Source organism: Lucilia sericata, unplaced genomic scaffold, assembly GCF_015586225.1.
Source record: "Lucilia sericata isolate MDLA Ls3-8-SP2 unplaced genomic scaffold, ASM1558622v1 Contig000196F_arrow, whole genome shotgun sequence".
In the NCBI taxonomy this organism is placed as follows: Eukaryota; Metazoa; Arthropoda; class Insecta; order Diptera; family Calliphoridae; genus Lucilia; species Lucilia sericata.
The window spans coordinates 268,509-295,779 of NW_023994224.1; the positions used below are offsets into that span (position 1 = coordinate 268,509).

Here is a 27,271-nt window from a genome sequence, read left to right on the forward strand (position 1 = left end):
TTAATTTTTGACCACAATTGATAAAAAATTCTGCTGAAATAGCGAACAAAAACGGATTTCATTTTAAAAAAAAATCGTATGGGGGAAAGCAAGGGGAAGGGAAGGCGATTGCGAATAATAATGGTAAAAAAATTAAAAAAATGGCTTAAGTAGATCCAGATATTCAAATCAGAACCAAAATAGATAAAAAATTTTGATATACAAAAAATTTAAATAATGATATATAAAATTTACACTTTATTTTGTCCGACAAAAAGGTGAATTTACTTTAATTTTGGATGTTATACAGAAAAATTTTAGGAGGAATGATTTTGTTTTATTGTAATTTTTGTAGCATTGCATATAAACTAAATGAACTTTAAAAAATTCCATATTCAGTAATCATTTAACAGATTTTTCGCTGAAAGAATATAACATGAGTACTTTTGCACTTTATTTTGTCCGATAGTGTATATAGAACAAAATTATTTTAAATTCAAAATTTTTAATTATTAAAATTATTTATTATTATTGTAAAAAATGTGGTAAGCTCGTTAATATTCCTCATGGTGCCAAAAATTATTATACTCCTCTTCATAAACCACCTCATAACTATTCTTCACCTGAAATATTTTCGCCTTCTGATGTCACTGTCTATTGGAAGGAGTTTTTCTTTTCACATAAATTGCTTTTACCAGACATAGCTGGATCCGAGGTTATTACGAACTTATAAAGTTCCTAATCCCTAAGTTCCCTATTATTTAGGAACATGAACACTAATGTACAAATAGTGCTGATTGGGATGAACTAAGTAATAAAAACCAACTCTCAATGCTTTGTCTAAACAAGAGTTGGGATCGTTAGTACCTTTTACCCACCAACATGTAAGTATAGTAAAGAAAAATCAAACATGGTCATTAATCGGTCTACGAAATTCCCACGTCAATATATTTATGACAAAAAATAAATAAAAAGTCACGATAATTTGAGATCACCCGTGATTCACGATAATCACGTGAGTGGTTTTGCTCGTCTCTGTTGTAAACATAAATCAAAACTGAATTAAAATTCAGTACAACAATAACAATCATAACAACGAAAATGATGATAAACAAAGAAAATTTGGTTTTTAATGAGCAAAACTTTTTTTCTGATTATTAAAGCCAATATATTGTAGTTTAATACAAAATTTAAATTTTTACCCAATGTTACCCAATACGTATTTAAAACACTACATATATTTCAAAAATAGCGCAAAATTGGGCATATTTAAGAAAAAATAATAAAAATATTTCAACCTATTTTTTTAAATACATTCTTTTTTCGATCACACCAAATTGTCTTAAGTTCATGATTTCATAATAAAAATATCACTTTTAAAGTATTAAAAAAGGTTATAAAGTTTCAAAATAGTCCGAAATATAAAAATGTCTCAACTTTAAAGCTATGTAGAAGAAAAATTCAACAACATATGACATTGAAATTTTTACTAGAGATGTAGAATTTTTTACTCTTTAATCGAGTAAAAAGAAATTTTCAAAAAAACTAATTTTATTTTTTCAATTAATCTCCATTTTTCCCAAATTCAACCCTTTGTACGGCGGCGGCTGGTGGCCACCCAAGTTTTGGAAAGCAGCGCCGCTGCCGAATCAAAAACTTATGTTTTGCTTAAAAAATTTGAACTGAGTTGCCACTTTTTTCAGACAAATTTAAAAGAGTTGCCACATCATTTTGTCTTCATGTATAAAAATTGTAAAAAACTGTTAGAAACAATTTTTCATAAAAATAACTGTAATAATGACAATGTTTTTGAGTCGGCGGCGTCGCGGCTTGCCAAAACTTGGCCGGCGACCAGCCTCCGCCGATTTGAGTCGTCACGGCTTGTATCTCTGCATTGTGGTTGAGATAGATTCTATTTTTATTGCGCTCTCTGACGATCTTCTCATTGTTCTCTTATTTATTTGTTGTAGAGTTGCCATATGTTCATAATACAGGGTTGTTATAATGCGAATTTTTCGCCATGTGTTATTAATGAAAGAAATATAAATTAAAATAAGAAAAATAAGGAATGATTATTCCTATTTACTTCTTAAAAAATAATTATAATTTTAAATAAAACATAATTTTTTATTGATTTTTTGTGGTCTGTCGACATTCGCTTAATTTTAATTCGTCGCTCGCTCTTTCTGTGCGGTTTGTCGACAGCGCACATTGGGAGAAATGGCCAATCTGGTGTCGCTTTAAGGAAATTTTAAATTTGAGAATTCGGACCAAAGGAATTTTAATCTTTTATTTCATTTAGCTCGCTATGAAATTTTCGCAAAATATTTCTTATTGATCAGAAATGTTTGGTATTGAAAATGGGCAAAATCGGTCAACGATTTCACATAGCCCCCATACAAATGTATCCTCGGAATATTGTGTGAAAAGCTTCGAAAATTCGTTGTTTATGAAGCAAATGCCACAAAATTTCGCATAAGTCAGTTTTTTGACTTCCGAAATAAAATTCTGAATTATGGCGGACATAGGGCCACACTCCCCATATAAGGACCCTTTAGAAAATGGTTATAATGCTAATACTGGCATAAAAATACGAATATAGCAATGAAATTCGGCACACATAATTTTCATGCGAGCCAATATCTCTCCACAAAATTTTATGTGGATCGGTCCATAATTGACCCTACCCCCCATATACGGTCCTTTAACTCTCTTTCCACCAAATTTCATGCGGATAGGTTTATAATTGACCCTACCCCCATATAAGGTCCCCCTCAGAAAATGACTTTAAAGCTCATTATTGGCGTAAAAATATTTGACATACAGTGACGTTCTTTTACTTAAAATCCCTCCAATGAAAAATTAAGTTGGAAAAACTAACTGAAATTTTGTATTGATCAGTTATGAATATAATACCATTATTATACCCTCCACCACCATCAGTGGTGACAGAGGGTATATATAACTTTGTCATTCCGTGTGTAACACCAACAAATATTCATCTGAGACCCAACAAAGTATATATATTCTGGGTTCTTATCAAACTCTGAGTCGATTTAGCTATGTCCGTCTGTCTGTGTAAAACACGCTCACGATAAAACGAAGCAATAGAGTTTAACCAAATTCACCTAAAATGTTCTTCATTTTCCTAAGTTGTTTGGTATTGAAAATGGGCAAAATCGGTTCAAGCCGGGAAAAGTTATGAATCAAAATTTAAAACAACCTCCAAAAAAATAACCATTTTTTACACATTCTGATGTAATTTTCTCGAAAACTATGCAAGATAATTGCATGAAAATCACCATACATTCGTTTCTTCGGAAGACCTTGATCTCTACTGAAAATTGCCGGAATCGGTCCACAATTTCATATACCTCCATACAAAATTACATATTCCCGGAAAATGGGTTTTTTGTTAATAACTTCCGTCACAATGTCGACATCTTCACCAAATTTTACAAATTAAAATCTTATGTCAATACAATTCATTCAGAATAAAACATTTTCTGGATCGGTCCATAATTGTACATAGCTCCCATACAAGGTCCCCTCCCGAAAATCACTTAAACGCTCATAACTCATTACTAAATTAAGATATCCATATAAAATTTGGTACAAGTATTGGTCGTATGCACAAAAATATTACTGTGCAATTTGTTTTCGATCGGTCCATAATTGGTCATAGCTCCCATACAAGGTACCCTCCCAAAAATCACTTAAACGCGCATAACTCATTAGTAAATTAAGATATCCATACAAAATTTGGTATAAGTAATGCCCATATGTATAGAAATATTATTGTAAAATTTTTTCCGATCGGTCCATAACTGGTCATAGCTCCCATACAAGGTCCCTTCCCGAAAATAACTTAAACGCACATAACTCATTACTAAATTAAGATATCCATATAAGGTTTGGCACAAGTATTGCTCATATACAGAGAATTATTGCTGTGAAATATTTCTCCGATCGGTCCATAATTGGTCATAGCTCCCATACAAGGTCCCCTCCCGAAAATCACTTGAACGCGCATAACTCATTACTAAATGAAGATATCCCTATAAAATTTGGTACAAGTATTTCTCTTATATACAGAAATATTTCTATGAAAGTTTTTTTGGATCGGTCCATAATTGGTCTTAGCTCCCATACAAGGTCCCCTCCCGAAAATCACTTGAACGCGCATAACTCATTACTAAAGATAATCATATAAAAATTGGTACAAGTATTGCTTATATGCACAGAAATATTACTGTGAAATTGTTTTCCTATCGGTCCATAATTGATCATAGCTCCCATACAAGGTCCCTTTAAGAAAAACACTTAAAAGCACACAGCTCATTACCAAATAGTGATACCCATAAATTATTTCAAAATTTTTTCACGATTGTCCACCATTGGTCATAGCTTCCATACAAGGATCCCTCCCGAAAATCACTTAAACACTCATAACTCACTACCAAATATTGATATCCATACATTTAGCAAAAATATTGCTCTTATATACATAAATTAAACTATAAAATTGTGTTACGATCGGTCCATATTTGGTCATAGCTCTCCAGAAAATCACTTAAAGGTACAATATTCATTACCAAATAATGATATAGATACAGAATTTTGAAATTTTATCTTTATATACATAATTGGTCATAGCTCACATACAAGGGCCTTTTACGAAAATCTCTTAAACGCACATTACTCATTACCAAATAAAGCTATTGATACAAAATTTGGCACAAATATTAGTTTTGTATACAACAATTATATTTCAAGATTTTTTTCACGATCGGGTCATAACATGGGTACGGTCGGTCCCATACAAGGTTCCCTTCAGAAAATCGAATAAACTTAAATTTTGACTGAAATATAGCTTTTATATACAGAAATTTAGCTTAAAGAATTTTTTACGATCGGTCTATAATTGGAAATATCTCCCATACTAGGTCCTGCCCCTAAGAGCGCTTTAACCGTATTTAACTAGTTGCATTATCAATTTGTGTAGAACAAAATTATATGTATGTATTTTGAAAATCCTTAAATCTTTCACACACATGCATACATGCAAATTACTAAATACCGCTAAGTGCTATAAAAATATAAAGAAACTGGCGTTTGTAATGTTCAATAAATCTTGGAATTGTAATAGATTTAAGCTGTTCAAATCTTGGGATTTTTTCTATTTAAGACATCAGAAAACTTATTTATACACATATTTGATCAATTAGAAAAGTATTAATATAAAAGTAGCTGGAGGGTATTTAAGATTCGGCTCAGCCGAATATAGCACTCTAACTTGTTTTTCCAATAATTTACGCGTCACATAATTTTAATGTGGCAAAAAATAGAGCCAGTTTGCAAAAATATAAAAATTTAATAATTTGTAGACAATTTTCAAATTGAAATCGATACAAATTGTAAGTTTAAGGCTTATTATTACAATCCTAATATAATCTTATTTAAAAACAATAATTTTGAGTCCAAAACGAAGCAGAAGCAAACTTTGCAGGCGAGACCGCAGAAAAATTAAAAAATAGTATAAACTGTAGAAAGAATAAAAAATAACATTTCTTTTTGGAGCAAGAAATATGGAGTCAAGTAAAAAAGTTGCGCTTTTGAAATTTGAAATAAATAAGGTACTGAAATCTTCCTACTGACTTTTATGAGAAATGGTCCATATATGTATAAATAACCCTACTCCCTATATAAATTCATATTTTTAATTCGAAAGAGCACTGTCAATAGTTTAATCCCCATTAATGGACCTCTTTCAAATATTACCCTGATGTTCTCATTAATTTTTCATTATTTATATGGCAGTGATTTGATGGTGGGTATATAAGAATATAACACTCTTACTTGTTAACAGTTTAAGTTTGATTATACATAAAATCTTAAGTTTAGATTTTTTATTTGGATTAGTGGTTTAATTGAAATTATTAGGAATGTATTAAGGGAAAAAAATTTTTTCCGGCCTCTCCTTGTACGGGTTAGTTCAGAATTGTGGTACACAAAATGACCTTTGTAGGAGAGTGTTTTATTATGTGTAACATAATCTTCTGTTGAATAAAAGTAGGGCGAATTCGACAAGTTCCGCTCTAATGTTTAGTTTATTAGTCTTTTTGGTTTGTTTTCTATGTCAAGTAAGAAAATTAGCTGCAACTTTTTGACTTATCACGTTTTTAATGAGTGTTCTAAATGAAAAAATTCACACTTTTTTCATTTGGTACAGTGAACCAGACCCAAAAAAAATAAACTTTTAACAGCCATACATGACACTATTCTGCCGAAGGATGAAATCTATTGAGAATTGAAATAGGTCCATTATTTTACCTAGTCCCCATACAACCAAACATCTAGTTTAGGGTATCACTACAAAAATCGGTATAACTAAATTATATATAAGCCTAAATAATATTGTCCATTTCCATAATGATCGGACCACATTTGAACCTACCCCCCATACAAAGTCCCTTCATAAAATTACTTATATATCCATAATTCCCATATAAATACTAGTGTATAGATAATATTTGGCAAAAATAACTTTAATACAAACATAAATACCCCCACCAAATTTAATGACGTAAATGCTTTACAAATAAAAACAAATCACGTTTTAAATATTAAAATACCATAATAAAATTAAAAAATAGTAATAGTTTCGGTGCATACTGACTGTAGGGTATAAGTCCAAATATCAATAAATATAACTTAAAATGTCTAAAACATGATAGCGTTTTCAAAAAGTGTTCAAATCGAATGGAAACAAAAATTATAAACATGTTACTACATACTATTAAATATATGAAATATCGAGGGTGACCAATACAACACCTTATGGCGCACCCTTTAGGAAAGTGACCTATACAACACTTTAGGTGCACCCTTTAGGAAAGTGGCATGTCCCAAAAAAATTTTGTTTTAAAGACCATGTCCTTGGCTATATTTTCACAGAACATTTCTAATAGATCAGATCACTATTTATAAATACATAATTAAGATCCACCAGATTGACCATTTCTCCCTCTGTGCGGCGGTTCCAGTATGCATAGTTGGACTTTTATGCTATCTATCACAAAGTCACGAAACGTACATCTTTTGATATGTAAGTTTCGCACATATTACTCTCCATTTTTAATAAATAAAGCATATAATATATATCTAATGACTTTTGTGATTAACTATGTTATTTAAATCTTGTATAATTATAGTTATTATTGTGTAACAACATATCTTATATTATAGTAAATAAATATTAACCTGTTTTTATCGGTGACATCGAATGTGTCCATTTTAATTTGTTAGGCAATATTTTTCCTTAAGGCCATGAGTTGAAAGCTAAAATAAAATAAAAAGTATTATAAGTTGAAATATATATATATATATATATATATATATATATATATATATATATATATATATATATATATATATATATATATATATATATATATATATATATATTATAACGTATGTATATCAAGAAAAAAATTATATGTATGTATGTACGTACACTAGTGGCCGAAACTAAAGGATTTGATGTTGTATTTAATTGGAATCGTTTATAAAATTTTCCACACTGATGATATTTTAAATTAGTTTTTTGTTTTAAGTAATGTATAATACTAACTACAAAATTATAAGAAAAGAAATTCATACTAGATTTAAATTGGCAAAAACTAAAGCAACTTCTTTATAAACATGTTTAAATAAATTTTAAACATAATAATTCATAGCATATCACTATTTTTTATAACAGGAGCACATCTAAGAGCCATAGAAGCCTTCAGGGGCATTACTTGATCCTTTGGAATATTGTTCGATTACTTTTGCTGTTACACAAAAAGGATACCAATAATTCATATATTTTCTTTAGAGGAATATGAAAAAATCATAAAACCTCAAAAAAAGGACATATTTATCCTTTGATCCAGCTCACCAAATATTGACTCCAGGACAAAAATTTTGAGAAATGGTAACTTAGAATCAATTAAACTTTTATTTTAGTTGGGAACATTGATACCTTATTATTCGTCCATACAAATGGGGCAACCCGAATATACATATATTTGTTTATTCGTTACTGTAAAATTTATGTATAACATATAATGCCGACAAAAAAATAGAAACAAAAAAATTGTTCAGTGGGAAACCTATTTTCTGCCAAACTATATGGTAGAATTTGATGATCAATATCTCAAATGAAAGCTATTTATATATACTTTCTATTTAAAGTTAACTAAAATATGCGTTGGAAAAAATAATAGAAACAAGTTATTATGATGGATTGGGTATGTAACAAAATATTTAAAAAATACAGCAGAATCGCGGGTCTCACTTTCAAAATATCTTAAAAACATGAATAAAAAATGAAATAAATTGGTAAAAGTATTAGAATCACTATTTTTTTGAAATGATTTAAAGTCGAAAAGTTTTAGGCCCATTTATAGATATCGAAAACTCACCGATTTTCACAGACAATTTACCCAATTTTACACTACTTAACAATTCAAACACTTTGGAAAATAAAAATGGACTTAAAAATAAAGGTATTTTGATAAAAAGTTAAAACTAATCAAAGGAAATCAACCAAGTTCTCCGAAAATATTCATTATTGGCCTGAGCAGTTTGGTATTGAAAATCAGCAAAATCGAAAAAAATTGTTTTTTTTCCTAATTCTCGAGTAGTTTTCTTAGAAACTACCGAAGTTTATTCAATAAATTCTGCCCATACAAAGTTCCATATTCTCGAAAATTGGTTTATCATAAATAACTTTGTCAAAAATATCGGTATCACCGCGAAATTTTGCACATACACTAGTGGCTGAAACTAAAGCAACTGATATTACATTTATATGGAATCTGTTATAACATTTTCCACGATGAAGATATTTTAAAATTTCTTTTAGTTTTAAGTACTGTATATTCTAAAAAATAATACAACAAATTAACGCGCATCATCAGCTCTGGCACTCTAGTCTAGGGGAAGACCAGAGAGGCGCGTCACTGGCGGAACAAATTGACGAATCCACTTTCTGCACACTAAATGATGATGCCCCCACACGGATTATGGGTAACTGCGCCAGCTCTCCAGACATCACAATAGCGAGCCCTGGTCTAATAAACTACGCAACTTGGAGAGCAGTAGTTTTTCTAGCCTCAGACCACTTACCCATAATCGTTTGTCTGGATCGACCCAACGACTTTATCGTCTCTGAACGACGTCTCTACATAAACCAAAAGAAAACAAACTGGCTCGGCTTCAGAGAATTCACTGATCGCATTTTCAATGATCTTCCAGCTCCTAGCAACGTACACCAAGCAGAGAGCAAGTTCCGCGAAGCTGTCATCGCAGCAGCAGCCCGCTTTATTCCTGCTGGTCGACTATCCATAGTGCGGCCGCACTTCCCAGCAGATGCAGCGAGACTAGCAGACGAGCGCGATGACCTCCGAAATATCAACCCCGACGATCCACGTATTGTCCAGCTGAATCACGATATTAGCAGGTTGGTAAATGAGGACAAGCGGAATAAATGGTTAAATAATTTGAAGAACTGCAACTTAAGCTCAGGTGTCAGTAAGTTGTGGTCTACAGTTCGGTCTCTCTCCAACCCGACGAAGAAGGATGACAGGGTCGCGATTAAGTTTGCAGACACCACGACTTTTTATTGAGCACCCAGAGAGAGATAAGGCGAAACGAAGTGTTGTTCGAAAACTTCACAAACTTCCAATCTCGGACATTCCACAACCCTTCACCCCTTCTGAAGTTGCAGGGGCCATCAACGCAGCCAAGCCATCTAAGGCGATTGGCCCCGACGGCAAATCCATGCTGATGCTGAAACACCTTGGCGAACGGGGAGTCGAGTACTTGACAATGGTTTTTAACCTGTCAGTGAGCAGCCTGATAATACCAAAATGTCTGGAAAAAGGGTAGAGTCATCCCGATACTGAAACCAGGGAAGAACGCGACAGAGGGTCAATCCTACAGGCCGATTTCCCTCCTGTCACCAGTCGCGAAGACTCTTGAGACGCTCCTCCTCCCCCAGCTGTCCTGCCACCTAACAGTAGCACGCTACCAGCATGGATTTCGTAATATGCACAGCATTAACCGCCATAACCACTCAGATCTCACAAGGCTTGAACCAGCAGAGGCCTTGTGAAAGGACACTCCTAGTGGCGAAGGCCTTCGATACAGTCAGCCATACCACTCTCTTCCAGGACATCCTGCAGTCCACTATGCCCAACAATTTGAAGAGATGGATTGTAAATTATCTCAGTGGCCGTCAATCGTTCGTTGAGTTTAGAGACAAATGTTCCAAAACCCGTAGAGTTAAACAGGGTGCACCACAGGGCGGCGACCTATCCCCCTATTATTTAACTTCTACCTCTCTAAACTCCCCACACCTCCACAAGGTGTGGAAGTTATTTTCATTCTATTTGAAAAAGTACAGGCAATTGAAGAAACTCTGAAACGATTATGAAACATTCTGCACAAAATTATTAAAATTTGGAAGATTTCAAATTCTTTTTGACAAAAACAAAATTAAGTTTTTTTCTGTTCTAAAACATATGAAGAATGACAGAGAAAACAAAACAACTTTTAATTTGACAAACAATTTTGAGTAATTCATTAAAGAGTAAAACCAGCGTTTTTGTCTCATCATTGTTTTTCAAAAACACGTCCATTTATACAAAAGTATGTTTAAACATATTATTTTTATTCATTAGCTTTTATGTATACACACTAATGTTTTGACTGAATTTAGACACCACTTATTAAATCCGAAGAAATAAAGGTCAAATATCGTTAGATGTATAAAGCAGATACCCAAATAATGTTACTTATTAAAATATCCACGTCTTCCTCTAATTAAAAAAATCGGAATTTGTAAATGGTAAATGGTTATGACTGCTATAACACCAAATTTCTAGGCTAAATATAAAAAAACATGAACCGATTTTCAAGAAATTTGGCAACATACAGTGTTTGAGGAAGAGAATGTTTAATACACCAAATCCGAATAAATACACCTATAGCACTAATTTCGGGCTTGTTGTGATCTTAATGAAATCCAATGACCTTTTTCCGTCCACTTTTTGTTACATTTATAATGCTAAAGAACATGATATATAATTCTCATAGTATATGAGAATTATTATTTAATTAAATTTTTAATCAAACATTTATTTTTATATGAAAATTCTAAAATGTTTGTAGATCCTTAACTAACTTTACGATTGGGTAAAATAAAAATCTGTATTCAATTTAATTTATTATCAAAAATCGATTTTCATCTTAAGCGTTTTCCACCGGAAAACTGTTTTTATTTATAAACCTGTAATCTGCTGTATATTCTCAGAAAATAACTGTTTTAAAACAGAATCTTTAATAGATCTTAAATGAATGTCTACGATGCCACGTTTGTATGCAGAATAAAAACTACTGAACAAAAACCGCTTCTTCATTTTCACTTAAATTCGAATTTTCGGCTGTGGTTCCTTCCTTTAACACCTAAATCTATCTAGAAAATCATTCATATCTCCCCTTAAAATTTCTATTTATATAACTCTTTAAAAAATTACTTTAAATAACTCTCAATTTGAGAAAACAATAAAGATCCATAATCACTCATATTTTCTATACAAATCGAGTTTTATATCAAAAATAAAAAATTTAAATTTATTGTTAATCGAGATAACAATAAAAATCTATGATCAGGTAAATATGCCATCAAAAAATTATCTTGATATAAATTCGGTTTCCAGTTTTCAAATGCAGTTTAAATCTAAAAACCATGAAGATATGTATTTGACTACTCATTAGAGTGTCCCGAAAGACAGAGCACTTTTGCAAATCTATAGTATAGGTAGACCTCTATAATATAGGTAGACCTCTCAAACGATGCATAGAAAGCATTGTTCATATAAAATTTGGATAAATTGATCTTTCGAAATCTTTTTATACTTTTAGAAAATTATGAACCAAAAATTCTGCACAACTTTTTTTGTATGTAGCGCCGTATTTATTCTAAGCTTTTCAAATTAAATAATAATTTTGAATAACTCCAGCACACATTTTCCATTTACCATTTACAAATTCTGAAATTTATTTTAATTAGAGGAAGACGTGGATATTTTAATAAGTAAAATTATTTGGGTATCTGCTTTGTACATCTAACGATATTTGACCTTTATTTCTTCGGATTTAATAAGTGGTGTCTAAATTTAGTCAAAACTTTAGTGTGGATGTATAAAAGCTAATGAATAACAAGTAAGAGTGCTATATTCGGCAGTGCCGAATCTTATATACCCTTCACCATAGTGTATTTAAAATTAATTTTCCCGCTTATATCATTATTATAGCAATAGCAAAACATAATGAACAACAACAACACTAAACGAAATTAGAATTAGATATGCCGTCAAACAGCCATACAGGATGCTTTATATTAAATGTTGGAAGCTTGTCTCTATAGTTGATTATATTGTTGTTGATAATTTTGTAGATGGATGATTGAACTTTCGGTCTTTTTTTAGATAATATAACTGAAGTGACGTCAGGGTCTATGACAGAATTTTTGTATGAAAGAATTTCAGGAAGAAGTCTTTTAAGTGATTCGGAGATTTTATGTTCTAACGATGGAAGTCCAGATTCAATCAATAATATTTGTATAGGTGTAGTTCTAAATGCATAAGTACTAGCTCTAATTGTTTGATGATATATCGTTTTTATATTATTTATTTTGATTTCGAGCAATTGCCGAAGAGAAAAATACCATAATCAATTTTGCTTAAAATAAGAGTTTTAACAAGATAGATAAGTGAATTTATGTGTGTAAAGCTTCTGGTGGCAATATATGTTATGAAGTTAGCTTTGGGAATAAGTGATTTTTAAGCATATTAATTTGTTCATGCCAACGATAGTTTTTTTCGAACATAATGCCCAGAATTTTTTGCCTTGTTACATTTGGAATTGTAGTATTATTAATTATTAGGAAAGCAATTGTGTTTCCTACATACATGAAGTATAGATGATTTCTCAAGAAAAATTTTTGCACCTGATATTTTAGTCCAAAGTTCGATATCGATAACTACTTCCTTAAGCATGTCATTGATTTTTTTTTGTATCATTGTTTTTGCATAAAATATAAAGGTCGTCAGCATATAGACAGTGATCAATATATTTGTGCTTTTTGATGATATTGCTAATTTGATTAAAAGCTATTTGAAAAAGAACGACTGATAGCGGTGAGCCCTAAGGAATTCCGTTTTTTAATGGATATTTGTTTGATAGCTGTTGGTTAATTATTACATTTATTGTTCTTCCAGTTAAGAATGATTTAACGTAGTTAAATATATTAGGGCCTATACCCCAGTCTTTCAATGTATCTAATACTATGTGTATTCCAACACGGTCGAAGGTTTTTTCGAAATCTATTCCTAAAATATATGTGTGGTTTCTTGATGAGAGCGATTTTTAAACACAGAAATCGATGTGTAAAAAAGCATCTGCACAACCTTTATTTTGTTTAAATGCAACTTGGTTAACAGCAACAAGTTTCCTTTTCTCAATATACCATTTAATTCTGTTAGCAATAATGCTTTCCATGACTTTAGAGAGCATGATAGTAAAGATATTGGTCTATAAATGTTGTTAAATCCTTATTGGGTTTGGGTATAGCTTACTGTCACAGGTTTATATGTTTTGCGACTCGAAATCATGTGAATTCTCTTCCATATGTATGATAACGGGGAATCCCTAGATATAGTTTTACTAAAGTTTTCAAAGCATATAGCTTTGGCTTTTTTAGATTCCAATCTAAATTTAGAATTGGTTTTTTTGTATAGAATTAGATTTGCCTTTAATGGGTGTTTTTTTAAAAAATTGCCATTGTACCCACCAGGGTACAAAACGTTTTTGAATAGGCGAAGTTTGAGGAATATGATGATTAGCAGAGTCTCTTATAGCTTTGGTTATGACTGCGTTGTCTTTGTTTATGTTACCTGACATTTGTTTGTGTTCCAATTTGTTGTCAACCATTAATCTATATTGTTCCCAATTCGCTTTTTTAAGGTTGAATTTACGTATAGGTGGTTTATAATGTATATTTCCATTTATTAAAAGTGTTGTCTTGATTGGAAAATTATCGCTATGATGTAGATCATCAAGTGTATGACAAGTTATTAATGATAGTAACTACGGCGAACAACCGGTAATATCTATATGGGTAAAAGTGTTGTGTGTTGAAAAATGTGTGGGATTACCATCATTTATAATACATATATTATTTTGGTTGAGTATTCAATGACAGATCCGCGGTTGTTAGTTGTATGTGATCCCCATATTACATTCCAACTGTTTACACCTCCTATTAATATAATAGGAGTTTGTATGTTGTTAAAGAGATCATTGAAATCCTGTAGAGAAAAGGTTTCATAAGGTGGTAGGTATACAGATATTATTGTAACTTTTATATTTAACGTAATTTCTATTGAGATGTTAAGTAATTTAGATGTATTTGTAATACGTTTATGTGGGATATGATCACGGATTAGAACTCCTAGACCACTTTTAGCCGTAATATTTGATGCAACGTTTTGGAAGTAGCAACAGTAATTTTTTGGAGGAATTGGAGTCATGCTTACTGAACAGTGGGTTTTGCAATGAAACAAAATGAGGTTTATGCTCATTTAAAATGAGCTGTAAATCTTTGTAGTTGTTAAGGTATCCTTTGATATTCCATTGTATTATATTGAAGTTTGACATATTTGTTCTAAGAATGAATTTACAGTAGGCTTATTACTCCATTTCGTCTCTTCCATCTAAAGTGTAACGTCTGTTAGTAATTCTTAGAGGTGTGTCTTGAGATGAAGTGTTTATTTTTGTATCTCTTGAGTGCGTTGAGTTATTTGAATCTCTTGAAAGTGTATTTGTATGTTTAGTTGTTTTTATATTATTTGAGTTTGTTGATAGGGTTTGGTTTGAGTTGTCGGTATGGTTGTTTGTTGCAATTAATTTATTCCTGGTATTGTTGTTTGAAGTTTGATCTTTTGATGGTTTAGGGTTTGATGTTGTGAGGGTATTATTTGTTGATGTATTGTTGGAGGTTTGATTGTTAATATTATTATTTTTTGTATATTTATTCTCTTTTTTCTTTCTTCGATTGCTTTAACAAGATCTTCTGTTGGAATTTCAAGTGTGGTTATTGGTGGTATTTTTGTTGTTGCTTCTTTATAAGTGCATTTATTTACTGTTTTATATTTTAAAATATTTTGACGATGTTGAAAAGCGGGACATTTTTTGTTGTTGGATCGGTGTGGGTGATTGCAATTAACACATTGCACTTTAGTGCATAGTACAGGGTCATGAATTGATGACGAGCAGACTTCACATATTGAATTGCTGTTGCAGTATTTGTTTGTATGTCCTAATTTAAAACAATTTTTACATTGAATTGGGCTTGGAATAAATTGTTCCACTTTACACATTAGAAATCCAATTTTTATTTTTTTTGGTAGACAATATTGAAGTCAAGAATGTGAAGAGGTGTATTTAATATTTTACCTTCCTGAAATTTAGTTTTTAATCCATCTTTAATTTCTCGTTCGGATAATTCTTTTAGGGATGGAGCAAATGCTACACCTTTTATAGTAATTAAAGAGGGATTTAAAGAACTTTCAACTGCACATAATCCGGGCAAATAAACAGTTTTTATTTTGCTTGCATTTCGTTCTCTGTCTCTAGTGAAACTAATATTTTGTACAGGATCTGTTGTTACTGATTCTAATGCTTTGGATACCAGAAAAATATTAAAGCCTTGAATAGGTTTGTCTGCTATTTTACTTTTTATTACTACATATTTTGGGCATTGTTTTTTGTTGTTTTGTTTGTCACCGATGTTAGGAAAATCGTATGTATTATTTACATTATAATTATTACTGTTTTTTTTTCGCTTGGGGGACGGATCTGGGTCTAAAAGCGAGTAAAAGTTTCCTCCCGAGGAGGATTCCATTGTTTAGACAATTAGATATTTTAATTTAAGAAAATTATCAAAAACGAGAATGAAAGTAAAAAAACACGGTGTTGAAAAGAATAACCGAGTGCCCAAAGTATGTTTTAAGTAAACACGTCTGCATACAATTAAAGCTTGTGTTATACTGAGAAAGGATTCTTCATATTTTTTAGAACAGAAAAAAATCTTAATTTCGTTATTTTTAAAGGAATTTGAAATCTTCCAAATTTTTCATAATTTTGTGCAGAATGTTTCATAATCGTTTCAGAGTTTCTTCAATTGCCTGTACTTTTTCAAATAGAAAGAAAATCGCTTGAAATTTTGTACGGTTAATAGTACGTATTTTTGTAGTTAATAAAATGCCCCGAAGCCTTTTGTCTCTATACACCAGGGGCACTACAATTCAAAGTACAGTGTGACCGAATTTAAACTGAACAATTCTTTAAATCAACCTCACATGGGAAAAATAAAACAACTAATTTGAAAGTGTCCTTAGTTTCCTACCAGTTTGAATGCTGATTTCAGTATAATTTCTCAAATAAAAAAACTTTCCTAAATGTTTCTACAAATTAGTCAAAATTTCCTAATTAAAGCTCATTTTCAATTAGTAAATTCTTAAGGGACATTTTTGTCCAGAAACTGACTTTAAGTATTAAACAAAATGCAGAAAAACATAATAACTATTTTATCCTTATAAGCTAAATTTTGACATCTATTAAAAAAAAAATAGTCATTACAGACAAAATAATATTCTCTTTATTTTAGAAGAAACCCGGGCAACGCCGGGTACGCGTAGCTAGTTAAATAAAGCTATCTTTATAAAATTAGACACAAATATGTTTTGTGTACATACATATGAATCACTCTACGAAATTTTTCTGGAGAGGCCCGTAATTGGTCATAGCTCCTATATGAAGTCAAGTTATCTAAAAATTAGATGTTAAATGGGTTTTAATAAAAAGTATGAATCTTATAATAATGGTTAAAAAGTCCCTAAATAAAATAAAGGGATTTCTTGCGTAACCTTTTCTTTCGAAAGAAAAAAATAACAATTATTTTCGGTCCCTGTAATATACATACACATAATTAATTAAGAAATAAAGATATTGGAATAATATTCGACATAAATATGTTTTGTGTATACATATATATCTCTGTAAAATATTTTTCGGATTGTTCCATAATAGGGCATAATAAATCCTGACTATTAAAAATGCCTAATAAGAGCTATAGGTGTGGGACTTGCTCCCAAAACATTGTAAAAACACAAGCTAGTGTTGAATGTAAAAGCTGTGAGGATTGGTTTCATGTTAAATATACCGATATCGATGATGAAATCCTTACATTGCTTAAGGAGGTTAAGTCACTATCATTTACTTATGATAGCTGCGAGGCTAATCCCCGCAAGGTCCTAGAAAATGGTCTGCATGATAAGATTAGTGGTATTAACAAGAAGATGCATATGTTCATTCATAAGAATCAAGATGATTTTAATGAAATGAAGAATATGTTTGCCATAGGGGTTGATGACTTGAAGCCAGAGATGTTGTCTTGTCGTAAGGAGTTACAGGCAGAGATATTGACTTGCAGCAAACTTATCAACAGAGTAAATTCGTCTACAGCAACTAAAATATCTGCTCTTGAAGAGAAGAATAATATATTGTACAGGAGGATAAACCGTACTAATTTTATTATAAGTGGCCTACCTCTTGGTTTAGATGATCTGATTGACCCTGTTATTAAAATTGGTTCCATATACAATGTTTCAGATGCAGCATTCTTGTTATATAAATAAGGACAAGTCTATTCTTGTGAGACTTAATAGAGTTTTTCTGAGAGATAAAATCATGAAAGAATATTTCAAGACACGCACTTTGAGGTTATGTGACGTCATCGGTGGGAATATTGGTAGTCGCGTCTACCTAAATGATCATTTTTCTCCGGCGCCGAGTAGGCTTAATGCTATGTGCAGGCGTCTGCTACGTTTGAAAGTGATTAATAAATTCAAAATTTTTATAAGGATAAGCTCGAGATGGAATTAACTTTCCCAAACAATAATGTAGTTGTTCACAATGTAAAGGGATGTGCTGATCTACTTGCTGGAACCGGGAAGGATGCTTATGTTTAGTTGTAATATGAAAAAATGATTTACTTCTTTCTTTCTATTTCAGAATTTTCTACTTTATTTTATAATGAATACGTATTAATTTTTTTCCTATTATGTTTATTTTTTGCTTTTAGTATTATTATTTTTCTTTTATCTTATTTCTATTATTATTATTATTGTATTCCTGAATTCAAAATTCTATTGTTTCCTCTTAGTCTTTTATTTTCAACTTCTTTATTATTCTTTATTTTATTGATTTTTTTGTTATTTATAATTTGATCTCATAAAATTTCTATAATTGGCTTTTTTAGTTATGAAATTATTGTAAATTTGTTTTTGGTTAAAGATTAGCATGTATCTTCTCATGTTAGTGAGGGATTTTTCTTTCTTGGTCTGTTCTGAAATGGAAGGTTTACTGTAGACATCGAAATAAATTGAAAAGTGTCGTGCGTAGGGTAAAGAGACGGTCTTTGGAAGTCTGGATAGTGCGGGTATATGGAAGGTTCTTAGAGGTGCTGGTTGATTTTGATGCTGATTGCGTGAATGATTTTTTATTTTTTAAATATTGCTGGGCTGAGTAGTGATAATGTAGTTGACTTTGATGGCTTTGATGATTCTGAGATTTCTGGTTCTTTTAGATGTGTGAGAGAGGAGGATGTTATAAGTTCTTTTAATAATATCAAGTAGAAATCTATTGGTACTGACGATATTGATATCAGGTTTTTAAGATTAATTTTTCCTTACGTTTCGGTAGGGTTGTTCCTATACCGAAATCGAGGGTTGTGAACAGTCCTTGTGATCTTAGACCGATTTCGATTCTTCCGGTGCTTTCGAAGATTTTAGAGCATTTAATGAAGGACCAATTATTACAGTTATTTGGATTTAATTTATATGAATCTCAATTTGCTTATCGACACAATACTACTTCTCTCTTACTGAGTATGACGGATACAATCAGGAACAGCATTAACAATAATAGGATTAATTTTCTTGTCTCTCTAGACCTTTCTAAGGCATTCAACTCTGTTATTCACTTTAAGTTGGTATATAAGCTTCATAACAATTTTAACTTTTCAAGATCTGCCTGCAAACTTATTTATTCTTCTTGGAAGATCGCAGATTGTTTCTTTGAATGTCAGTAGGACATATTTATATGCGGGTGATGTTGCCCTACTTTTTGATTGTGATTATGAAATTATGATTATGAAAAAATAATATAAAAAATAAAATAAAAAATAATATAAAAAAAAAATTATAAAAATAAAATAATAATAATAAACAATACAAAAATTTAATGATAATATTAAATTGCCTAAATGGTTATATTCCTTTATATTAGCAATGAATACAAGTTGAAAGAGAAAATTCGAGCGGTAATTACAAATGCACCAATCGAAGATCATGGTCAATAACATATTTTTCAAGCTTTCGCCTAAAACCGAGCGGCGAAGCCGAGAAAAGCTTCAAATCCCTAGGCAGATCATTCCACATCCTCGACATTCTAATCTGAAATGAATTATTATATATATTTGAATGAAACCGGGGATATAATAATTGTGGGTTTCTGCTGTAATGATTGAAATTAAAATTATCTACAATATATTCAGGAAAGCCATTTACCATAATTTTATAAAAGATCAATAAAATCCTGATATTAATATAATTTTGAAACGAACACCCAAGAAATTGTAATACATAAGGAGAAATATGGGGACGTAGACTTAGTCCATATACAAATCTCACTATTCTATTAAATATTTTAACAACTCTTTTAAATTCTACATTAGTAGTGCCACTAAATACCTCAATACAGTAAAGAATGTGAGGCATTAGTAAGGTTTTAGCAAGGCGAATTTTTATCCACAAAGGAAAGTATAGATCCAAAGAATATAACCTTCTCAGCAAAAAAGATATTTTAGATGAAACGTGATCAATATGTGATGAAAAGTTAAGCCGATCATCAATAAAAACTCCAAGACACTTCATTCTATTAACAAAATCTACTCTCATACCATCAAGGGTAATTATCATGTTTTGTGAATCAAAACCAAAACCAATCATACTTGTTTTTCTTGGATTTACAGTAAATCCATTATCAGAGGCCCAAGACAGTACTTCACTAATTACAAAATTTACACCTTCTTGCAAGACGTCCAAAAAGTTTTTATCAGCGTAGCAAATAAACTGAACATCATCAGCATAAACGTATGGCTGGCAGGATAGACATTACAAACATTAAAAAGGTCATTCATGTAAATCATGAACAATAACGGACCAACAACTGAACCTTGCGGAACACCACTAGATATCGGGAGATCTGAAGAAATAGAATTGCCAATAGAAACAAATTGACTTCTACCTCTTAAATATGAGCATATAAGTTCGCAGGCCAGTAATGAAAAACCAAATTGGATAAACAATTTTTCAACAAGTTTAGAGTGTATCACTCTGTCAAACGCTTTTGAGAGATCCACTGAAAGAAGAACTACATTCTTACCACTATCCAAATATTTTCTGACAGAGTCAGTCATACCAATGAGAAGTGCTGTTGTGCTATACCCACATCTAAAACCCGACTGTGAGTAATGAAGTAGGGAGTTTTCATCAAGATGAGAAATCATTTGATCTTTTATTATATGCTCAAAAACTTTTGAAAAAATTGATAAGACAGATATCGGACGCAAATTATCAAAAGAATCAGAACTACCTTCCTTTTTTATTGGAACTACTCTACCCTTCTTCCAATAATCTGGGAAAACAGACGTCATAATGATAGTATTTATCAAATGAAGAAAATGAGAAGATATAAGGTGAAAGATTATTTTAACAAATTTTAACGGTAAACCGTCATGGCCTGCTGCATTGGACTTTATTTTCTTAAACGCTGTATACAACTCATTTAGATTTACACAACGAAATGAAAATCCACCTTCTAAAGTATTTTCCAACGAATTTAAATGGTTGGGAATATCATTTGTCTGACAAGAGATAAAATAATTGTTGACTTCATCAACATTAGCAGATATAAGACGGTCCTCTGTCTCCAGACAACCATTACTTCTCAAATAACTCCACATCTGTTTTGGATTAAGATCTTTAAAAATACTTGAGTGAGCCCTCCTTTTTGCTGCTCTTATTACACTTTTTGCACGGTTTCTATGCTCACAATAAATAAACCAATTTTCTGAATTTTTATTCATAAGATAATGTTTATACGTTATATCTCGCATTGAGATGTGATATACAATTTCCGGGGATTTGAACCAGCAATCAGCCTTAGTTGCAACCTTACGTCTTACAACTGGAACCAGGGAATGTAAAGAATGTATATTTTTCATAAAAACTTCTAATTGAATATTAACATTTGATGTTAAGTACATTCCACTAAAATCTAAAGAACGATAGGTTTGATCCAATAATTCCATACTAAGGGCTTTATAATTCAAATAAGTTACATATTGCTGTGAAGAAAAACATGGAATATTAAGAGCTATAAAAATCATTGAATGGTGTGATACACCAGGACATTGCATCTGACCAGATGTAGAAACTGTGAGAGACGAACTCAATAAAAAATAATCTATAAGAGATGTTGAATTTCTATCGACATCGTGATGTGTTGGGGCAGAGTTGTGGTGGCATACTAAATTCAACCTATGGCACATTTGACGAACTAAACTTGACTTTCTACTACAAAACATGTTCATATTAAAATCACCCATAATACAAATGTTAGAATACCGGGTAAGAATTTCTTCGACAGATTCTTCAAATGCCTGTATATTGCCATATGGTAAATAATTAACACCTAATAAAATTTTTACTCCCTGTACAAAAACTTCAACAAATATAGCCTCTGATACACCAAAATTCTCAGATTTAAAAATGACTCTATATTTAATATTCTTTGATATAAGTAAAGCCACACCACCGGCTCTAACCGGTCTTGGCCTATCACTTCTGCAAATATTGTACCCAGGAATGTTAACTACTTCTGATAAAATATCGGGTTTCAACCATGTTTCGCATAAACCAACAATATCAAGAAAATTCCCTTCGAGAATATTTCTAATTTCATTTAATTTGAATGTCGAAGAGGAAGTACTAAAACTTTGTATATTGTAATGACCGATTTTCAATTCTCTTTCAAAGTTATGTAGTCTATTACGTAAAAAAGAATTATTGCTAGTAACGGGTCCTAAGTTCACATAGGAATCCATTATAATTTTATAAAAGGAATGTAATAACAAGTCTTTTTCTTAAGTCTTGTAGTAACAATAAAACAAAAAAATTCAATAAAATCAGCTATTAAGAAACTAATGAAGAAAATTTATATGTAAAATTACTATAGATTTGACACTATAAATATAAGTAAATATGTTAAACTGTAAATAACACAGCCATAAATCTTAATTAAAATCATCAACATTGAACCAATAGCTACTAATGTTGTGAACATTCATAATCAACCAAAAGCTACTAAATCGCAAAAATATAAGAGTAGTAATAAGAAACAATAATAATAAATTATATAGTAATAATACAAAAATGTTATATATTCAAGCCAGGAGACGCTGATGGAAATGAACAATTATTCAACACACACTCCTCATCAAGGAGTTCAAGGCATTGTTCATAATTTAGTGTCTTTTCATTATTATCTGGCATTTTAATTCTAACTTTGGGCACATCATAGTTTTTAAATGTATATTTTGCGATCTTATTTTTCTCCTTCAGCTTTCGGCATAACGAAATAAGCTTTTTACCAGAATCTGTGAGATGATCATTTAGGAACACATTCGACTGTGAATATCTTCATATGAAACATTAACGTTGCAAAGCGAACATATTTTTAAAATAGGTTCCCTCAAATTTAAGATATTCTTGGGTAACCCTATTATTATTATGTTCGAGCGGTTTAGTCTTCTCTGGAAAATATTATTCTGCATCTCCAAATTTTTAATTCGTCGATTGGCAGCATTATCGACAACATTAACCACGTCGAAACAGTTTTTTATGTCAGACTTCATCTGATCAACATCTACAGAACTCACCGCAGAATTATTACTTGAAAGTTCATTAATTTTTTCTTCGAACAATTTGAGACCACTTTCTATCTGCTCATCAATTCTACGCTTGCTCTCCATGAATTTTTCCTCCAATTTTTGTTCCAAGTTTGTTAAAAGAGTAGAAAATCCATTCCTAAGCTCCTCCTGTATGTTGCAATATTTTGGCATTCTTGAGCAGTTTTCACAAACAAATTTCAAGATTTTGTTCTTCAATAAGATGTCATGTTGCTCTGTCGATATCTTGCCACATACGATATGAAAATATTTTTCACAATATGTACAAACAACACTCCTGTTCGTTTTAGTAATATTTTTGGTACAACCAGGACATTTGAAAACTTTTGACGACATCATAAATTATTAATATTTATATGGCGCGAAATTATATTTATGTATGTCTGTATGTATGTAGCTCTGATGTAAACAAATCAAATCAGATGGCGCACAAAAAAATTAAAATGGGAGACCCACAGACAGTTAATAAAAAAAGGTTCCAATGCAATAAATGGGAACAGTAATATCACCAGCAAATGTAGATTACAGGTTCAGCCGTTTTATTGTTTTATTTTGTAAAGTTTATACAAGTAAATTAGTGTTAAAAAACCAAACAACGACGTCCACAAATTACAGCCATACACCAAATTTGTTCTTTTTTCCTTATTTGTTTATTTTATAATTAATAAACAATGAACTATACAGCAGTTAATGTTCAAGAGCAGCAATACATCAAATTCAGATGATTTTAATAAATAAAAACCACTTTAATATTATAAATTTATAAATTTCTTAATATTTCTCTTAATAGCAAAAAATTTCGCGTTAGCTCATGACGGAGTTACCAGATCATTTACCTCCAGTCTGTTTCTGAATGGGCTTCGTCGAATCTGCTGTCTATCAATAGCTCAAAGACGAAGGTGATTTTTTTCAATCCCTTATATAGATGCCGTAGTCATTTTAATATCATTATGGATGGCTCTAGAATTGACATTGTGAATCAGTTTCGGATAGTAGGTTGGATTTTATATCGCACATTGACGCATTGAACGCACAAATTTTGTTTATATATATATATATATATATATATATATATATATATATATAAATATATATATATATATTTGAATCTGAGGGAACGGGTAAAAATGTAAGACTTTTTCAAGGTCATAATAACCCAATCTTATCAGATTGTAGAATAAAGTCATAAGTCATGTGAAAGAACATCCCAAAAATGTAATAATAGGCCAACCTAAACCTAATAAACTCGGGTAAAAATGCACATGTACAAAAAAGTTTTCTTAACATAAACAAAATTTAATATTTATATATTTGTTTTTTATAATTTGGTAACAATTTGTAATTTTCTTTCAATTCTTTTGCATTATGGTTGGGGAGCCATTGAAATAAATATTTGATAGGATTAATTTATTTTTTTTTTTTTTTTATATATATATAATTTGTAAGAATATTCTAAGGCATATATTTTTACTTTGTAATATTGTTAAAGCCTTATAGGCTTTACATGGATTGAATAATAAAATAAATAAATAAATAAATAAGGCCTTTGGCCGATTACCACGTAAATGCCGTCGTCATATCGTCAGTATATTATTGGTTTGACCCATACGCCAAACACTTGTTATTGAGAAAAACGAATAAGAAGGTTTAGATAAACTTTTCTTAAAATTCACGTGATAGATTTTTTTTAAATCAAACATATGTTTTGAACAAAATTATAGATTTACACACCGTTATGTAACATTGAAAAAATGTTATTAAGATTTTAATGAAAACAAAAATTCGTGTTTTATGGTCTATATAAATTTTGTATTTTTGTTTTCCCTTTTTAGGGTCTATATCGATACAAAATGAGTATTTTTTTTATGACCACCATCGAAAAAGATCCGAACGAAAACAGCTAGTAGGCTGAAATTTTTGACAAATATGTGACAACAATTTCACCCATAGCCCCATATACATACATAAGTGTCCGCCCAGAATAAAGTTTAAATAGTCAAACCTGCCTTAGAAATATCAGTATAGCGGTGAAATTCAACAAAAACTAGTTTTATAGGAAGCACAAACACTCTACCAAATTTTATGAGGATCGGCCCATAAGTGACCCTACCCCTCATATATAGCCGCCATCAAAAATTACTTTAACTATAGGCTTAAAAATGCCATAATAATGATGAAAATCGAAATAAGAACGTTCTATAGTAACCAAAATGTTTCAACCAATTGGTTTGAATATTGGTCTATATCTTATTGTGGTTAGTATCAGTTTAATTACAATTGGAACCGCTGTCGACAAACCACAAAAAAAGAGCGAGCGTCGAAATAAAATTAAGCGATTGTCGAACGCTACAACATGAAAATAAGAGAAAAATGAGAGGATCACCAGAGAGCGTAATAAAAATAAAATAGAATCTATCTCAACCACAATATCGCCAACAGAGATACAAGCCGATGCAAAATGATCGGCGGCGGCGGCCGTTTTGAGCCGTCTCGGCTTGTATCTCTGATCGCCAACCCAAGACGATATTTTGCTCTCCATACAAAATGTATGACAACTCATTGTCGACATCGGTTGTGGTTCCAATTGTAATTAAGCTGTATAGATTCTATTTTACTTTCATTGCGCTCTCTAGCGATCCTCTCATTGTTCTCTTATTTATATGTTGTAGTGTTGCCATATGTTCATAATATTTTGCTAAAAATCATGCAAAATTGCATAAACAGGGTTGTTATAATGCGCATGTATTATTATTATTTATGGAAGATATTAAATGAAATAAATATAAATTATAATGAGAAAACATATTATATCTGTTCCCGTGTTGTTCTGAATAATTTTTTAATCATTCCTATTTATTTCTTAAAAAATAATTATAATTTTAAACAAAACATAATTTTGCATTGATTTTTTGTGTTCCGTCGGCAGTCACTTAATTTTAATTCGTCGCTCGCTCTTTTTGAGCGGTCGATAGCGCACATTGGGAGAAATGGCCAATCTGGTGTCGCTTTAAAGAAATTTTAAATTTGAGAATTCTGATTTTTTCCCAATATTCTCATATGTGGTTTGTTGACAGCAGTTCCAGTTGTAATTAAGCTGAAATGTTGAAAAAGTTTTAACCGAAAAACATTATTGGAATGTGAAAAAATGCGTAAACTGACAACAAATGATTTTTCAAATAATGTCATAAATATTCTGGGATTTTCATCAATATGTTGAACACGTTGAATCTTCATTAGATGCTCAACCATCTTTGATAAAGTAGGCTCGGTTATAATAAATGAAGAAATAAAAAAAAAATAAAAAGTAGGCAATAAAGATATAGATCTAAATTCATCACGACCAATTAAAACACTGTTCTTCCTTATAAGAATAATGTTTACTATTTCCCATAACAATGGAAAAGATGAAGTAGTTAAAATCATATTAAATAAATGCAATATACGATTACCAACTATTGACATCAAAAGTCTAAGGAACTTGATCGTAAAACGATCATAACCAACAGCAGTTGACTTTATCAGATCAAAGGCATCAAACATTTCATAAATATCTACAGAACGGAAAGAAAATCCACCATATGAAATACTGGAAAAATCTACATAGCCATCAGAATTAACAGACTGATTAGAGAGAAAGAATCGTTTACATCATCAGGATTAGATTTCTCCACAGAATCCGGAGAAGACACCAAAAAAATAATCCAAAGAATTATGACGAACATCAAAATGTGTAGGTATTGAATTGTGAATAGGAGAAAGATTCATTCTCCTACAAATATCCTTAACCCTCAAGGACTTAATCGAATCAAAGAAATTATTGTTGAAATCACCCATAATAACAATATTTGAATATCTAAGAAGAACATCAGATATTTCACTCTCAAGGGAAACAAAGTCTCCATGAGTAAGATATACAATCTCCACCAAAATTTTAATATCACCAAAAGTAACTTCAGCAAACAGACACTCAACAATTCCATAATTTCTTTCCATATTTACCACTTTATATTTAGCACCATTTAGCACATGGCAAAATCGTCTAAGTAACTAATAAGGGATCAAAATTTATACATTTTTCGATGGTGG

General features: G+C 31.1%; 2 protein-coding genes across 3 annotated transcripts in view; one reads left to right on the forward strand and one right to left on the reverse strand.

The window, feature by feature from the left end:
- LOC119601879 (adapter molecule Crk) overlaps window positions 1-27,271 on the reverse strand; it is an 83,138-nt gene that overhangs the window by 49,278 nt on the left and 6,589 nt on the right. For both annotated transcript variants that reach the window (XM_037953115.1, XM_037953116.1), the window contains exon 2: window positions 7,243-7,320. In XM_037953115.1, the coding sequence (XP_037809043.1) occupies window positions 7,243-7,274 (32 nt within the window). In that variant the 5' untranslated portion in view covers window positions 7,275-7,320. The remainder of the gene's footprint in view (window positions 1-7,242; window positions 7,321-27,271) is intronic.
- Window positions 8,514-15,686, forward strand: LOC119601884. Its single transcript, XM_037953120.1, has 4 exons — window positions 8,514-8,531; window positions 8,946-9,628; window positions 10,100-10,426; window positions 15,605-15,686. The coding sequence occupies exons 1-4, from the start codon at window positions 8,514-8,516 to the stop codon at window positions 15,684-15,686; spliced, it is 1,110 nt and encodes a 369-aa protein (XP_037809048.1).